The sequence below is a fragment of the Callionymus lyra genome, chromosome 8 (genome assembly GCF_982586985.1).
Source record: "Callionymus lyra chromosome 8, fCalLyr1.hap1.1, whole genome shotgun sequence".
NCBI lineage: Eukaryota > Metazoa > Chordata > Actinopteri > Syngnathiformes > Callionymidae > Callionymus > Callionymus lyra.
The window spans coordinates 5,274,114-5,293,341 of record NC_141825.1 but is presented as its reverse complement, the minus strand read 5'-3'; the positions used below and the strand labels follow the sequence as shown (position 1 = coordinate 5,293,341).

General features: G+C 38.1%; 1 protein-coding gene across 9 annotated transcripts in view; it reads right to left on the bottom strand.

Annotated features, from left to right (window-relative positions):
* LOC148073452 (pleckstrin homology domain-containing family A member 7-like) overlaps positions 1 to 19,228 on the bottom strand; it is a 127,404-nt gene that overhangs the window by 52,006 nt on the left and 56,170 nt on the right. For all 9 annotated transcript variants that reach the window (XM_087798150.1, XM_087798151.1, XM_087798147.1 and 6 more), the window contains one exon: positions 10,938 to 11,015. In XM_087798150.1, coding sequence (XP_087654276.1) covers positions 10,938 to 11,015 — 78 coding nt within the window. The remainder of the gene's footprint in view (positions 1 to 10,937; positions 11,016 to 19,228) is intronic.

The window sequence follows — 19,228 nt, the reverse complement described above, 5'->3', positions numbered from 1 at the left end:
ACAACAAACCCTAACAAAGCGAGTCTGACGGTTCCTGCTGCTGCGGCGCTGCAGACAGGCGGACGGACGATCCATCATGTCTGAGTGTAAATCTGTCTGATTAGCCCAAGAAGAAAACGCCGCCGCACTCGTTATCCGCTCGACTCGACAGGCGGCGTCGCAGCATCACCACCTCGCTCGCCATCATCCCAAGTCCACGCGTCGACGGAGACGCTGGTCTCAGGTGGTTTAAGGTGTCGTGAAGGAACAATCAGATGCTGAGCAATGAAAGTGTGAAGACGTTCTCCTGTGCGACAGCAGTTTTATACGCTGATGACACCGTGTTTAAATGTTGTTCTGGGTCATAAACACGGTCTCAGACTCGTGGTGTGACTTCAGATCAGATGGTAACAAGTACACACTTACAGAGTATAAAGTAGATGAAGATTCGTTGTGGTTCCTCATGTTTATGTCTGTGACTAATATTCTCTCGACCTGAAACCCTCTCTTGTCCATCACGTGTGTTTGGACTTCAAGCTCTCAGAGCCAGACTCGCGTCAGCAAAGGTTTGTTCTGTGATTGATGGTCCGCGCTCGAGTCCAAACACTCTCTGAAGTCCGAAGCTAACGCTGAGTTATGGTCACTTGTTATTTTAAACTCTTTTTAACTTCCTCGACATGCGGCGCATCGTTTCACGACAGGTTCTCCTTTAGAAGCTTTGCTAACAATATCTATGACACTGAACCAGAATATATGTTGAGACGACACAAGAAGAACCTGATCCGATGATGATGAAGATGATGATAATGAAGAAGAGGAAGAAGAGGAAGAGGAAAAAAGTGAAAAGGAAGAAGCGGTAGAACAAGAAGAAGGTGAAGAGGAAGAATATGAGGAAGATGGAGTAGAAGTAGTGAAAGAAGAATAGGAGGAAGAAGAAGAAGAATAGGAAGACAAAGAAGAAGTAGTAGAAGAAGAAGATGAAGTAGAAGAAGAATATGTAGAATAATAGCAAGAAGTAGAAGAAGATGAAGAGGAAGAAGAAGTAAAGGAAGACAAAGAAGAAGTAGAAGAAGATGACGAAGAAGTAGAAGAAGAATATGTAGAATAATAGCAAGAAGTAGAAGAAGATGAAGAGGAAGAAGAAGTAAAGGAAGACAAAGAAGAAGTAGAAGAAGATGACGAAGAAGTAGAAGAAGAATATGTAGAATAATAGCAAGAAGTAGAAGAAGAGGAAGACGAAGAAGAAGTAGAGGAAGAAGAAGAAGAAGTAGTAGAAGAAGAAGGTGAAGAGGAAGAAGAAGTAGAGGAAGAAGAGTAAGGCGAAGAAGATGTAGTAGAAGAAGAAGGTGAAGAGGAAGACGAAGAAGAAGTAGAAGAAGAGTAAAAAGAAGACGAAGAAGACGAAGAGGAACAATATGTAGAAGAAGATGTAGTAGAAGAAGAAGGTGAAGAGGAAGACGAAGAAGTAGAAGAGTAAAAAGAAGACGAAGAGGAAGAATATGTAGAAGAATAGCAAGAAGTAGAAGAAGAGGAAGACGAAGAAGATGTAGAAGAAGATGAAGTAGAAGAAGAGGAAGAAGAAGAAGACCAGGAGTACAGTACTAGAAGAAGGTGAAAAGGAAAAAGAAGTAAAGGAAGAAGAGGAAGACGAGGAAGACGAGGAAGAAGTAGAAGTAGAAGGTGAAGAGGAAGAAGAGGAAGACGAAGAATAAGTAGTATAAGAAGAAGGTGAAGAGGAAGAAGAAGTAGAGGATGAAGAAGAAGTAGAAGAAGAGTAAAAAGAAGACGAAGAGGAAGAATATGTAGAAGAAAAGCAAGAAGTAGAAGAAGACTAAGACGAATAACAAGTGGAAAATGTAAAATCTCATCAAACTGCCAAGAAGCTTCTTTGACATGAATACAATTTTTTAAAAACTAAATAAAAAATTTCCAACATTCAAGAACTTCGTTAGTTTTTTTTCTATTGTCCGAACAAACATATGGAACCACACCAGACTAAGTATATGCTCCTTGTCGTATCGTTTATGTTTCTTGAAGTTATTGAAATCTGACGTTAAACATACAGAAGTATGCAAGTGTGCTTGAGTGGTTGTCTGGACCGGCTACCTTTCCAGGGTGTCCTCTGCTAACATATTCTCCAGCCTCAACCATCTGTTCAGTGATTGATGACGTTGTTGGTCGATGGTAAATGGTCTCGTTGACGAGCGCTGACCAATGAGGAGGCGTCACTCGAGGTAATGGCTTCATTTCTCAGACACACGAGCGCGACAGGAAAACAAAACGTGGAAACGTCAGAGACGTTCTCAGCTGCTTTCTACCTGAGACCAAGAATAAAAACTACTTTGAGTCCGTGTTTTACTACGATGGTGTAATTTTATATTCGCTATAATTAGGTCAAACATTAAAATAAAATAGAACTTAATGTTGCGTCGTGTGTTGAAGAAGAAAAAGTCATTAGTAGTTGTTTTATTTGAGGAGTTTTTAAAAACTATACCTGAAGCAAAAGTCTATCATTTCCAGCTTAAATATTAAATGTGCCATCCATCCATCCATCTATTTATACATCCCACAATCCATCCATCCATTCTTCCATCCATTTATCCATCCCACCATCCATCCATCCATTTATCCATCCCACCATCCATCCATCCATCCTTCCATTCATGCATCCATTCATGCATCCATCCTTCCTTCATTCCATCCATCCCACCATCCATCCATCCAGCCATTCATCCACCCCACCATCCATCGATCCTTCCTTCCATTCATCCATCCTTCCTTCCTTCCATCCATTCATCCATCCATCCCACCATCCATCCATCCATCCTTCCTTCCATGCATCCATCCTTCCTTACTTCCATCCATTTATCCATCCCACCATCCATCCATCCATCCTTCCATTCATGCATCCATCCTTCCTTCATTCCATCCATTTATCTATCCCACCATCCATCCATTCTTCCATGCATCCTTCCCTTCAACCATCCATCCATCCATCCTTCCATCCATTCATCAAACCATCCATCCATCCTTCCATCCATCTGTCCATCCATCAAACCATCCATCCATCCATCCATCCATTCATCCATCCATCCATCCGTTGATTCATCCTCAAGGGTCGACTGATGAAATAAAAGCGATCAGTAAATGAAAGTTTGTGTCAAAAAAAGGATTAAAAAGGTTTTGTTGGCTTGAAAATGGATTTATTGACGATGACTGGAGATATAATCACTTACACTTCAGAACCTCTGAGACTTAATTAGTATAACATTATTGAGCTTTTCTGCTGTGAAACTGTTTCAATCAATTGTACAGTGGTCTCCATAGCAACCCTACAACAAGACCCATGTTGGTCTGGATTTCAGTTTCTCTGGAGCAGGAAACGAGCATCTGTTGTCGGTTAAATGTGTTTGAGTCCAGGTCTGCGGGGGGCGCTGTCTGAGCTCTGGATCAATACACCTGTAGCACCTGTAGAGAGCGCTAAGATTAGCTGAACCCCCGCCTGTGACATCAGAACCATCGAAGATTCAAGAACCTGACCCTGGATCAGAGACGCTCCCATGTGGAGAATAATGTCGTCAGTCCAAAAACATTGATTAAATGTACGACTTTAAATTGTCTTAAGATAAAGAGATTTGACTGAATAAACGATTTCAAAGAGTAACAATTTCTTTGGACAATACTGTATTACAATTTAACAATATTGTATCTTTTTTTAAATGTTTTATTAATATTTTGGCTTTTAAATTTTGTTAATTTTTGTGTTGCAATTACACTTCCAGCTGCTAGATGATAGTAGTCTTTAATTCTTCGAAGCTTTAGGGACAAAGAAATCCTTCGAGACAAGAGGATACATATCTTATTATACGTATTGTATCACCAGATTCTTGTTAATACACACCCTAAGCTGAGACTCTGTCTACGATAACTAGTTAAAGATTTATAACCTTTATTTTTATAAACATCATCACAAAGATTTACTCCCAGAAACCAACTCACTTCCTGCAAAACTAGCTACAAAATCAATGATTCAACAGGATTTATCTGCATCATATCAAACGTAAATGAGAACAAGAACTGAACGTGAAAATTACTGATGAATAATGAGGGAAAACAAGAAAACTTTAATACTTTATCTTGAGTGAATACTGCGGGAGAAATATCATAGATTCGTAGTTTAACACGAATTAACACGATCAGTGTGGAGTAAATAACTTTAACCTCTCACTTCAATGTTTAATGACTCTTGGGAATTTTTTCTTAATAGATTAAAAATAAGAATAATAAGAAACATCATGAATTAAAATAAATATTGAAAATGTCTTAAAACAATCTAATATTATGTACATGTTGTTCAAACAATTTTGTTTTATCTCGACTCATTCGAAGTCCGGCAACTCGTCTGCATCACTGATGGAAAGAAAAAAACCCACTAAATTCTCTTTGTAGTCTCACTTTAATTCAGAAATCTCCGGGGGTCGTGTGGGCTCGATTTGAAGAGCGACCTCGATGGAATTAGAGGAAGAATGAGGATCGATTGAACATGAAAGACCAGCGTCTTGTTGTCGTGTTGCTGTGAAGTGAGACCTGACGAGGTGACGGCGAGAACAGAAGAGAAAGAAAAACTTTTTATCCATTTTACTTCTCACATTTTTGCGTGAGTGGGATAAAAACCTTGAAACTTGAACCGAATTGTGTTATTTATTTGGCTAAACAACATCCTTGGCAGAGGTATGTTTTTTTTTTCTACAACAAACTCTGTTACTAACAGGAGATTTACTTGAACAGCGGACTTAGACACCACCTGGTGGTAGACACTAATCACTGCACCCACCTTACTCAGGGTGCCAACAAAATAGTGACTCCCATGATGCCTTTCTACAAACACTGCCCTTTTCATTGGCAGCCAATTAGACGATACAAAACTGTATCTAATGTCTATGGCTGTGTCCCATATCGCGCACTTCTGCACTTTTTTTTTGCTGTACTTGATTCCCCTCGGTAAAATCATTCAGAGATTTCCAGATGTTTCTTATCACATTTTTGCTGATGACATCCAGCTCTACTGCTCTTTTGATCCAACTGAACCCCAGAGGCTGAACAGCTTAGTCAATTGTTTGCTAGAAATCAAACAATGGCTGAGTGAAAACACTTTACAGCTTAATGTGGACAAAACTGAAACTCTGGTGATTGCTCCTGATGATAAGATTCCAGGGTTGAGTCAGTACTTGGGTGACTTAGGTCAGTCTGTCAAACTGAGCCTGAGAAACCTGGGTGTTGTATTTGATAAAGACATGTCTCTTGTTCGACACTGCAGAAAACTGACCAGAAACTGTTTCCTTCAACTGAGAAAAATCTCTAAACTTAGGAAAATGTTGTCACAACATGATCTGGAGCTTGTAATCCATGCGTTTGTTTCTTCTCGTCTGGACTATTGTAACAGTTTGTTTTCATGTCTTAACAAGAAGGATGTGTCTCGTCTGCAGTTGATTCAGAACTCTGCAGCGAGAATTCTGACTCGCTCAAGTAGGAGAACTCACATTTCTCCGATCCTTAATACTCTTCACTGGCTTCCAGTTTCTTTCAGGATCAACTTTAAAATTCTGGTTCTTACTTTCAGAGCTATTCATGGTCAGGCTCCTCCTTACATCACTGATCTGATCCAGCCTTACACCCCAGCTCGGTCTCTGAGGTCTGTGGATCAGAATCTACTTATGGTTCCACGCACACGGCTCAGGACCAGAGGAGAGAAATCTTTTCAGGGTGTTGCTCCTAAGCTTTGGAACAATCTTCCTCTCTCTTTGCGCTTGATGGAGTCTACTGACTCCTTTAAGAAACATCTTAAGACGTTTCTATTTGTTCAGGCTTTTCCTTGAATTTCTCGAACTCCTGTGTTGTTCTCGGTGTTGTCTTGATCTTTGAAGTATGTACTGTTTTGAGTATTGTTTTGATTGTTAAAGCGCTTTGTGACCCTGGTCTCGAAAAGCGCTATATAAATAAATATTACTTACTTACTTACTTACTTACTTACACTTAATATTTTGAGCGTCCCGGTGATCAGTGTGCGAAAATGTAGTGCGCAATGAGCACTCAATTGGTGTACTCAAATGGCTAGAAACTTGAGTTTGGATCGATGAACACTCAACAACTGCCATCTTAGTGACGTAGATGAAGCTAATCTGAAGCTACGTCACTGACGACGCGTTTTCGGAGCAGATATTGACGTAAATGTCTCTTACAACACTACAAAACATCAATAATAACACAATGAAACACAACTTAATAACTTGTTTCAATTGGAGAAAAATTCGTCGGTTATAGTGTTTCAACAACAATCAGTGTTAAAAAGTAGTAGAAGAAGCTGTCGAGTCATTTCCTGTAAGTGTGTAGCAGCAGAGTTTGATTGACAGTACTACACTGTCCAAATTTGCGCACTGCGCAAGTACGTGCACCGTCTTAACGTGTACTGTAAACCAGTGCATTCAGAGAAGTGCACTTTTCTGGACACTGGATTGACAGCGGTGATTGGTTGACTGGGCGGCAAAGCATCGTGGCAGCTGTTCAGGTCACCGCGATGAAACACATTAGTCAACAATAAAATCAAAAGCATTCGGGACAACATGAGCTCAATAACTGCTGAGGAAAGACTCCAGAATCTGTTGAAGCTGTCGTCAGTGAAGCCTCTTAACAATCCCGATCGTCCCGTAACAACATTCCACTTTAATACGTCGCCCTCTTTCAATTCCACGCTGCTGTTGTGGAGACGGGCCGAGTGTTGCCGAGTCAACGCCCGTCGCCATGTGTTCACTCAACACGTGGAGGCTGAGCGTCGACAATCTTACGCAATCCAGACGTCCAATGTTGTGACGAGAATATCTACAGGAGCATGTGAACCAGATTTGTGTTGCAATTTGACGAGTGGTTACTGTGGTCATGAAAGTACCTCGAAATATTCGACGTGTTTAAGATGTAGAGGTCCGAACAACTACAAATACAAAGTGTTTCCCTGATTTAAAACATTTAATAGAATATAAATCTGATGAAGTTAAAGTATTTCTCACCATTTTTTTTTTTTTAATATTTTTGTGAGCCTCTCTGGATGAAAATGAAAAGTATTTTTGTACCTGTATGTACATGTATCATCCTTTATATCCAAACGAAGTTAATTAAACTTAAATATATATAAACTAATACTATAAAAAATAATTAAGTTAGTCTTAGCTTTATCAAGTGTTTATCATATACAAATATGATCAAGTGTTTATCATATACAAATATGATAAATGTCATATTTATACTTAAATGTTTGTTCGTTAATATTACTAATAAAAAGGTTTTTATATATATATTAAATCTCTCTTTTTCTACTTTTTGGCTTCACGGTCCCTCACAACAGTGAAAGAACTGAAATAGAAAAATATAATTTTCCACTTTTGCATTAGCGCACGTGTTAAGAAACTTAAGAAACCTTTATGTAAGACAATTATTGCATCTTTTCTTCTTCAATTTCTTGTTGATTTAAATATCCGGTACATGTGAAGCTACATTTTTTCCAGGAAGAGCAACATTGTAAACCTTTTCAGTGTCTTCAGGAGCAACACTTGTGTCTCGACTCTTCGCCGCAGTCGTTTCAGATCCAGTCCGATACCAAAATCCCAGACATTCGACGAGTTCATTTCATCTCCAACCTGATCAGACGTCTTCGTGAAGATTAGCGGCTCCAACGCTTCAGCTAATCCTCGATAAACTCTCACTGGCAGGGGGCGCCGGTTCTGTCTCGCCGCTCGAACACACTTGGGTTTCTACGCAGCGAACTCACGCCTCCATCAGAGATCTCATCCGACACGAGGCTGGAGCCGGACGAGCCGACTGGATATATACATATATTTATATACAGCACAACATGAGCTGCGGAGCATGTGGCGTTGACAGCGCGGCGGCGATATTAAGGTTAGCGCTGCCTCAGCTGGACGTCTGGCTGATCCTCAGCAGGAACTAACGTGAGAGGAAGAAGCTTCAGGAGCGAGAGGAAAGTTGAACGACGATGAAAAACTCTACGTTGTTTCGGTTCATCATTTTGGCTGTTCTATAACCCATGATGCTACCTGTTCCACCCTGCCTGCACTCTCTTCTTCACCACACATGTGTCCGTAACTCTGAATGATGTGGTTTAATTATTTAATTTTAGTAACTTTTAAAACATATTAAAGTCAAAATTAGGGCTGTGTATTGTTAAGACTCTGGCGATACGATTCGTATCACTATACAGGGGCAACAATATAATGCATAGTGATATATAGTGGGACTGTAGTAACAAGGATATATGTGTAGTATTGTCAAGTACTTGATTCTGGTGTTGCAGAATTTACAGACCACATGACTCTTGACGAAGTCGTAACTGCTTTCATTTGTTTTCAAGACAAAATATGTCCAAACATCAACTTTTAAAGCTGCTGGAGTGAATGTATCCTCTTGTCCTCAGTCATCACCAGGATCCCACACAATTTAATTCCTCCTTTAGCTGCGTAGGATATAATGACTGCTGCCATCTAGTGGCCAGACGTTTAATTGCACAAAAATGAAGAAACGTTATTTAATATTTTCATAGCAATTGTAAATAAAAAATACAAATCATTATTTTATACAAAATTAATTGAAATACAAGTCATAAAAAACTATGATAAATGTATTAGAAAGCCAATAAAACATTTTATTATCTACAGCTAAGTGAGTAGTCAACTCTTTCCAAGGAAACCAAACACACAACTTTCTAACATTATGAAGTCTAGACAGACATGACTAATCAAACTGAGGTGACGACTGTAACTCTTGGTTTCTTAACGTTTACTTGTTTTCTGTTGACAAGTCAGTGTCAGGTGTTTTGAGCTTCTGTGGTACGACTTAAAACATTCCTGAACTGAAGCTAAACTGATTTATTTATGATGGTTTCGACTCAAACATCACTGAACAACGAGTCAAATCACTTTCACACTTACTTTCTAACTCCAGAAACACTCGATAACTCACTCCCTCTCAGTGAACTCATCAAAGTAGCTGGTCATCATTTGAATGAGCTTTGCTGTAATGATGATAAACCAGTGCAAGTCTTGACTCGTGTGAAGGTTGAATCTAGACTGAGTTTGGGCAGTGCAAGGCGCTACCGTAATGACTGTAATATGAGCACAATGCTCAGATTCTCTGTTTTCAGATGGCGTTGAATCGTCTCGATCGACTTCTTTTTCACCGTTGACCAGTTTAATGTCTGTATTATATTCATGAACCGACCTATATTCATGAAGAGGGGAAATAAATCCCATTAAGGTTTAGTTTTAAATAGTTTCACTAGTTTTCTGGGTATTTTTTATCTCTAAAAAGAACAGATTACTCCCCACACTTGGTGACACGAGGGTGGTCCACAGCTGGTGTGAGTCCAGCCTCTCTTATGTGCGAGAGCAACAAGTTTTCTGCAGCATTTTGGATCAATTTGTCGAGCAAATGAGCCAAACGAGGAGAAAGCTTTCCTGCTCTGCAGCAGACGCAGAAACACTCCGGCGCTCGTCCTTGATGAATCCACCGCTGACCGGGGAAAAGACCTTCAGCGCCGAGAGACTCCGGGAAGATCATCTCCGGCTACTCGTGAAGCAGGAACAGCTCGGTGTTCTGTCCGACTCCGGCCCCGGCGGGATGTTCCCGTCGGAGGTCCAGGGCGTGACGGCTCAGCCTCGCTCGTCCATCCAAAAATTAAATCCAGCTCGTCCACGAGAGGTTCTTTGTGAGCACCAGAGTTCTGCTCATCGACTAACACTTGCTGTTGAAGTTTATACTTTCAGGCGTCCTGGACAAACCTACTGTGGCTCTCATGAGGTCAGATCTTTCAGGTCTATTGCAAAGTCTTTCAGATTTCTCTTTTCCTCTAAAGATTACTCCACTTGCCGATGTTTATCGAGCGAGAGGTTTTATATTTGGACTGTCTGTCAAAGTCATACTCGTGAGCTCAAAGTAAAACGATAAACCAGCTGATTCACTAATTCATTTTACTTTTTACTTATTTCTATCATCTATCATATAACACAAATTAAACTTGTTGAATATGTTTTGGGAGGAGTATTTGGAAATTCTATATTTAGATAAAGTAAATATATTTATTTTTTACACAACAAACGAGAACTTAGAACAATCATTTTTACTTTCGATCAAAGTTCTACTTACAATGGAGAATATGAATATAATATATACCAATTTGACTTTGTACTTATTTTCATCATCTATCAGTCGCTCAACTCCAATTATAACTTTTCTTTCTTTCTGTCATTTTTTGAGTTAATTGGACATTTTAATTGTTTTATACATAACTAACTTGCCAATGTTGACCTTACGATGTCAGCTAACTGCGTACTTAAAATAACTTTGTACTTATTTTAATCATCCATTTCAAGCTCAGCAATTTTTATATATATTTTTTATTATTATTAAGGTTATTTAGAAATGTCTCATCGTTGTTGAGAAAGTGATTTTTTTTTTCAATTTTTACTTTTTACTTTCAGTGACAGGTTCAAATCCCAGCTACAGTAGCTACTGTGTCTTGTCGCCGTGACCATCATCCCAATACTTGTAGTCGTCCATGCAGCCACTCAACTAGAACGACAGCGCATACCTCTGCCAAGGGTCTCAATTTCGGAAACAATCAAACAAAAAGATGCCATGAAATCTAATTGATTAATCAACTTGACAGTAATTGGTTTAGTGCGCAGGGACTTGAACCCACTAGAGTGCTGAGAGTGTAGAGAAAAACATGGTGTAGCAGCAGCAGTTAGAGGCCATACACGTCAGAGACAAACCTTCCTCAACACAAAAAGGAACTACACAAACACCACCAACGTAGTTAACCTTTGACCGATAAAAGTCCAAGATAAACACAACCTGGTGATGAATAAATCGAGGGAGGAAGCAGAACTCACTGGTCGATGAAGTCCAGGTTCTCCGGAGAGATCCGTCCGGTCACTGGGTGGCGGAAGGTGGTGGTCCTCTGGTTGTGGCTGCAGTGACGAGACACAGAGGGACCAGGTTAGACTTTCAGGCGTGAACATCAAAGGCGTCGCCGTCCTCTGATCACGCTCGGATCATTCCGACGAGCCGAGTGCCGCGACCCCTGCAGCCTCCGGACCTTTGTCCCTGACTTTCCCAGTCCTGTGTAGAATGTGAAACGGAGGCAGCAGCAGCAGGACCACCCCCCCTATAGACCCCCCACCCCCCAACCCCAGTCCTGTGGGCTCAGCACTAAATACCGGTCTGTCATTCCGAGCTTCAAACAGAGAGTAAACAACACGAGTGAGAAACGTGTTGGATGAAGAGTCTTTAGGATCATCAGGGACTTGAGTGAAGCGAACAACAAATACACAACTTCTAGTAGATCAAAAGTTCAACACAATGTTTAATGACGCATGGTTTGCTTGGTTCGCAACGTTTGATTGGGTCTCGTCAGGAAAGTGTTGAAGGTGAAGTTATAGAAAGTATCAGAAATTTAAAAAAAAAGGATTGTTACTAAGATGTTGTTTCCAAATACGACACTCGTTTTCAAAAAATATGACCGATATCAATATTTAATTATTTTTTTACCTGAAACTTGCCATTATAGTTTTTCATTTACAATGTTGTTTTCGTAACGGAGGTTGTTTTTTTTTGCATTTGTCTTATATTTAATATTTTATTTATAAAAATGTATATTTTACATTCAGGTTTTTTTCTTGTTTTTTTCATCCTTCAAATATTTTCCTGAAATATCGTATCGAGTTTTAAAAATGATCATCTTCAAAACTTTAGTTAAAGATGGAAAAAATATGTTTTTTGATATTTCAAGGGGGAAATTAAATCTTTGAATTGAACAATTTAAATTTAAATTTCGGGTTTTTTAAGCACCGAAATATGTTTTTTGAATAATTCAACAATTTGTATCTTAAAAGGTTGAAATTGTTTTTGGTAAATAATTGAATTAGAAAATTTGAATATTTTCACGATTATACCAAATATATTTTTCACACATTTTTAATATTATGATAACAATAATTCAACAATAAATGTTTTAAATTCAATATTTTTTAATTCGTAGTCTTTTAAATTCAACATAAAAATGTCACCAGACAGGACTAACAGAGTACCGAGCTACTCCATTGAACTTTCTGCCAAACATTAAAACATTTGAAGTAAATTCAATCGTTGAATATTCAGGAACAACAATGTGTCGCAGGTTGAGTGAAAGAAAAGACGGAGTCGGAGTGAGTGGAATGGATCGCGGTGTAAAAACATGCGAGTAACGACCGGAGTCACTGAGACGAGCAACATTCATCACATGGACTCGACATACGACAGCAAGTCACTGAGAAACCATCGCGGGTCGGATCAGGTGATATAATGCGTCTCATTACGATACTGAAATAGAGTTTAATAAATACTGCACTGTTGACATCAGAGGTCAAACATTCACCATCAGAGGTCGATTTTAATATTTCGACGTAGAAAACTAACAAAAATCTTTTTTTTTTTAAATGTTCTTTACATTTTAAGAACTCTTATAACTTATTGAAAGGTGTGGAAAGATAATTTGATTTGACAAGTTTAGTTTAAATACATTTCAAAACAACAATTCTTTTGAACAGATATGACCTTGGAATAAGACAGAAATACTTTAATGAAGTTAAAAGTCTTCACGGTAACAGAATCTAATCAGTGTCGAGGGACACACAGCGAGTAATGTTGTCACAATACTAACATTTTCAACTCCAAACTGAGTATTTGATACTCTATACCATTTTTCGAGGATGATAAAATTCATATTTTTCCTAACGAAAATGCAACAAACCTCTGTTAAAACCATACGTTACAAAGTCATAATTTAAAAAATGGTGGTTGGGGGGGGGGGGTATTGACACTTTTAAAAACAGGTGGCGTATCCGGGTACAACATTAGTATCAATACTTTTTTAAGTTCCGATACTTTTCATAAACCTCAACATAAAAAAAAATAAAAAAATAGTTATGATTTTTTTAGGTTCGGGTTAAGTGCTCAGGTTGAAACAAACGAAAAATAAATAATTAAAAAGGATTTAAAAATGTTTAAAATTAATTAAATAGAACATTATACAAACAAATGGGGAAAAAATTAGGCTAATTAGTTAAAAACTAGTTTGTAAATTATTTTTTTACTTAAAATAAGTTAAAACTATGGATTTGCAGGTGGAGGATTAAAACAAATCTTTTTAGATTTTGTTCACGAGTGAGCGACGGATAGAACGAAGAGCTGAGCCAGAAGCCAAAAGCTAAAGAATCAGAAGACGTTTGTTGTTTTTGTCGGTCGTAAAGAAAGCGTTTCTGTTGTGAGGTTTAATTGTCGAGGGTAAATCATGGGAGTGAAAATAAAGTGGATCTTCAAGGAGCACTTAACTTAATCCTGCACTAATGGAGTGAAAGACCACGACAAGAGGATTCATTAACACCTTAAATACCTGATGATAATTCATCAAACACCATGAAGTTTACAAGCAAATCAACATCATCCATCACCGTGACAACCGTCAGCCTCTCACACGATCCCGCCACAAATAACACACGCGTGTTACGATGACATCACGGACCAGGATCTTCAGTCATGAGGCGGAGAGAGAGCTGAGCCAAAGGACTAAACCACAGAGACGGTTATTGTGAGGTGTTTGAAGGTCGTCGCACGGGAGAAAGCTTTAGAAGTAGAAGCTTTTCATCGTAATTTCTCTTTTATTATCGGCCATGAAAGCCACGTTCACCCTCCGCCCGGTTACGTTCCGGTCCATTTTCTCTGGTTTTTGTCCAATGTGTGTCGGCGCCGGAACCATCAGCGTGAATATTGAAGATGCTTTTTACTGCAGTCTGGTCTGAATAGACGGAATATTTAGTCCTTATTTGCTCCCAGAGCCTCAATAACACACTTTTTTTTCCCCATCGAATCCTGTCTTTATAGCAAGATCTTTTCAATCAATTCATCAGTGATGTCAGAATATTAAATCAAACGTGTACTTAATTAAGTAATTATAAACGTTTGCTAGATTGCAAGGTTGAATTTTAATAATTTATTTAATTTTTAATTTAATTTTTTTTTTGACAAAGAGTTTTGTATTGTAATTTAAATAATAATTCAAAAATATTAATGTATAATATATATAAAATGTATAATTTTTAACTCAATACTTTTTATTTGTAGTCTTTTTAATTCAATAAAAAAGTGTTGGTGCCACCAGACAAAACCAAACGAGTACAGAGCTACTTGATAGAACTTTCAGCCAATCATGCGACGCGCAGACGATCATGTGACGACATAGAAACGCTTGTTTTACAGCTCGATGAAATTAAAAGTGAGAGCGAGATTAGTCTGGTTAGACGACACCGTTATGCCTACATTTTTATATTGAATTTAAAAGACTACAAAGACAAACAAAATGAATTTATAGAAGATTTATTTTACTATTTATAATTAGAATATCAAACTCTTTGTGTAAATAAAAACAATATTTTAAATATTACATATTTGTTTGATATATCTTTCAGTATACTAATTATAAAATAAAATAAATAAATGGAAAGTAATTTTTCAATATAGAAATTATTTTAAACAATTAACTATTATAGAACAAAAATAACCACACGCTTGAAAAACATTTCAATAAAGTTTCAACAAAATTAAAATAAAAAAAAATCCACTTTTCATCATGAGGCTGATTGACAGTTTAACTGTTGAAACGATGTGTAGTGAAAGATACATTTTATGGATATTTGAATTTTAAAAATCGAATATTTTCAAAATCAAATTTAATTCTAATTCCAATAATGGAAAAAAAAATCATGTTTTAATTCATATGATTTGCACTTCAGTATTGTTTGTTGTTGTATATAAATTGATAATAATTTTAACAAACATTTAATATAATTACATTTTCAAATTTAGTTAAGAAGTTAAACATTAAAAAACACACGTTTCATATTCTAATACCAATAAGTAAAAATAATGTAAGTAAAATGTATGTAAAATCCTTTTCTAAATATCTTTTATTTTAATTATTGTCTGGTGTCTCTTTTGTAAAAACATATTTCTATTCAAACTATTTTTTTTAAAACATGAATTCATTTATCAAGAGAGACGATCAGCTATAACTATAACTGACTACAACTATAAGAGCAACACAAACACAACATGAACTACTTTAACTCTGTAATTGTTACAAGTTGATTCTTCGAACATGACACGATGATGATCTCGACTCAAGTGACTTTAACACACATGTGACCACGAATGAAGGGTCGTTAACCTAAAAGGTCACACACACACACTTATATGCACACATAATTCACATGCCAACACACACACACACACATATGCACACAGAAAGACAAACACACTCAAATGGCAAGATACACAAAACGGACATAACATAAACACGCATACACACTAACATAGAAAAAACACAACAAACAAACACGAACAAACAAAAACCTGAAAAAACACATATAAAGATAAATATACACAAACAAAAATAAACATTCACACAAACATAAAGTAACATACACACAAAGACAGGCAAAAACACACTCAAACCGAAACAAATACATAAAAACACACAAAACAAATAGTAACACACAAACCGAAACAAACACACAAACACATAAAACCAAAAAAACTCACATAAACATTACAATACACACACATAAATATTCACACACACACAAACAAACATTTACACACATGGAGGATCTAAAGATCTACTTGACCAACAGAACTTCCTCGTGAAAAATCGCTCGCTCGAGTCATCGAAACGTCTAATAAGGATAAGGTTCCTCTGTAAAGAGCGCCCTCTGTCTGTGAAGAACAGTATTTTGACATACTGAACTGAGGAAGATTCCAGCAGTGGACAGTGCCTGTTCGAGCTTAAAGCAGGACAAGTCTGATAGCTGTCAATCAGGAGAGGCATACGTACATGTTGGAGCAGGTACAGGGATGACCTTGAGGTGTGCCCCCCCCCTCCCTCTGACTCCCCCCCTCCCTCCCTGACTCCCCCGCCATTGCACTTCAAACACATTCATCCTGGAAAAGGCTTTAAATAGCCGCGACCTTTGGCGAGGACGACGCCCACTCACACCCACTCACACCCACTCACACCCGCACAAGTCTCACATCTGTCAGACACTCAGGTGAGACACGTCGAGCACCGACCCTCGTGTTCGGCCAAAAATAACATGTCACTTCCTCTCGACTCTTCATTTGTACAGCAACTTCCTGTTCACCAGTGAGCTCATACCGTAGTTGTTTTTTTAGCTTTGAAATTATAAATCTAAACTTATTTAATGGTTTATATTTCAATAGTTTGTGTATAAAAGACGTTTTATTTTACAAATCAACACTCGAATATTCACAGCGTTTATTCATTTCTGTGGTTCAATTAAACCTCCAGCCACTAGTGGGCAACAACTTTTTCTGGCTTTTACAAGAAACAATATATCGCAATATATGGCAATATATCGTAGTAACTTATATAGGAAGAAATATAATATAGGAAGACGCTTAATATGAAGTCTTGAGTTTGAAAGTTGAAATAAATGTCAATTTACACAAGTAAAAATAATTGTCACTGCTATTGCCCACGATAAACGAGAAAAAAAACATCTAATTTAAAAATATGACTGTTTTTTTAATTATTTTATTTTCACACACAGAGATTTCTAACCAAATTTTAAATCATTCAAAAATACATTTTCTAAATTCAGTGTTTCTTAATTTGTAGCCCTTTAAATTCAATATAAAAAGTTGTTCTACTATTCCCAACGGCACAGACAGTTTTCAGGAAATCGCAAAAGGCATCTTAAGAAATTACTTAGACTTTTACAGATAAAATGATACAACAATGACAACTATATTTCGGGTAAGCAACAAAAACTCTTTAGCTACGTTTTCACTCATCGAACTTTCCAAAAAATATATGAAGGTAGAAAAGAATTAGACAAAAAGTTTGAAAGACAAGGTGTGTTTGAGTCTGTGGTAAAAATAGAAGTGTGAAAAAATCAATATGCTTGTATATCGCAATGTTTTTATTCACGATATCGTATCGATAGTAACAGCACTGTATCAATATTTGTTTTTAATCATCGATGTGTCTGTTTTTCCAATTATGTTTTTTTTAAATAATAGTTATTTATGGTTTATATTTCAATGAAGTGGATTTGAAAAATAATGACTTTTCATTCATTTACAATTAAGATGCAAATATTCAAACAGTTATTTTACACTTCCGGCCACTAGGTGGCAGCAGTCATTGCCTCCTCTGCAGCTAAAGGAAGAATGAAATCAAGCTAAATCCCAGTGACTGAGGACGAGAGGATACAGTAGCTTTTATTCGAGAGAGAACGGCTGTAGTCTAATATACGAGCAAGACACCGTCTGCAGGGTCACGCCAGGTTAAGTGGTGAAATTGGAGCAAACACTCCCCGACGACGGCTCTTTAACAAGACTGATTAACAGCCCATAATAATCCAGTCAAACCCCTCGTTCTTAGAGAAGCAGAGAACATTCAGAGCTTTTTAAATTCCATAAATGTCATTTCAACGTCGAGTCAAATGTGCTGCAGACGTTTCCTCTGACAAGTCATTAAAACTGACATTTTCGACGGAAACATTCCTTTTTATGTTCCTTTTGTGACTTTTAATCGACGTTTAGTAAAAGAAGATATTTTAGTCAAAATTTCCTCCACTTTTCGTTGTGATTAAGTTTTTTTAATTTCCTAATTCGAGGCGAGGAGCTTAGTTATCCAAGAGAGACTCAGAGTAGAAATGTCAAGTTCTTCTTCCTGGGGCTTTTATTTTGTACAGACTTTTCCTGGGTTTCCTCGTTGCTCTCTTGACAGTCGGCGAGAGCGATGCTTGGCAAGATCCACGGCTGTCTCAGTAGTTCGCCTAAACCTTCTTCTTGAACACCAACTTCTGACTTTTTTTTTCTGTCGGTGCTTTGTGTTCCTTTGGTGAGTTCTGGATTATCTTTTTGCCTTTTTGTGTTTTGTTTTTTTTGTAGTGGATCTAGCGCTTTGCAGCCACACTTTTCTTAGTTTTCTTGGATTTCTGTTTTTTAAGTGGACTCGTAAAGACTGAAGCTGTGTCTCAAATCGCATACTTGCAACTATTTTTAGTGCATAAGTGCGTCTCAATTCTTAGTATTGAAAATCTAGTGCTCCATATACACTAAATTGTCACTAAAACGCCCACAAAACTGAGTATGGATCGATGGACACTTTCTTCCCTAAACGGCTCCATCTTAGTGACGTTGACGTTGTAAATGGAAGTTACGTCACAAATTTGAGACATACTATCTGTGGAGAATTTTTACTAGTTAGCATTGAAAAGTGTAATAAGAGAAGTATGCGATTTGAGCCACATACATTAATTTCTTATTTTTTAAGAACATATGTAATACATTTTACTATTAAAATATTCTTTGAATCTTTTCTCTACATTTCTTAACCTATAAGAAGTTTAAATATTTATTCCTCATCTGAAGTTTATTCATACATTTGCAGAGTCGTTGTTCAACATAACAAGACCTCAGGGGTGCAGTTGTGGCGACGCTGCTGCATCTTCTCCAGCACGAGCGAGGGATGAGGAGGGAGAGAAGAAGGAGGAGGGATGAGGAGGGAGAGATGAAGGAGGAGGAATGAGGAGGGATGAGGTGAAGGAGGAGGGATGAGGAGGGAGAGATGAGGAGTGAGGGATGAGGAGGGAGAGATGAGGAGTGAGGGATGAGGAGCGAGAGATGAAGGAGGAGGGATGAGGAGCGAGAGATGAAGGAGGAGGGATGAGGAGGGAGAGATGAAAGAGGGATGAGGAGGGATGAGGAGCGAGGGATGAAGGAGGAGGGATGAGGAGCGAGGGATGAAGGAGGAGGGATGAGGAGCGAGAGATGAAGGAGGAGGGATGAGAAGGGATGAGGAGCGAAGGATGAGGAGCGAGAGATGAAGGAGGAGGCATGAGGAGCGAGAGATGAAGGAAGAGGGATGAGGAGCAAGGGGTGAGGAGCGAGAGATGAAGGAAGAGGGATGAGGAGCGAGAGATGAAGAAGGAGGGATGAGGAGCGAGAGATGAAGGAGGAAAGATGAGGAGCGAGAGATAAGGAGTGAGGGATGAGGAGCGAGAGATAAGGAGTGAGGGATGAGGAGCAAGAAATGAAGGAGGAGGGATGAGGAGGGAGA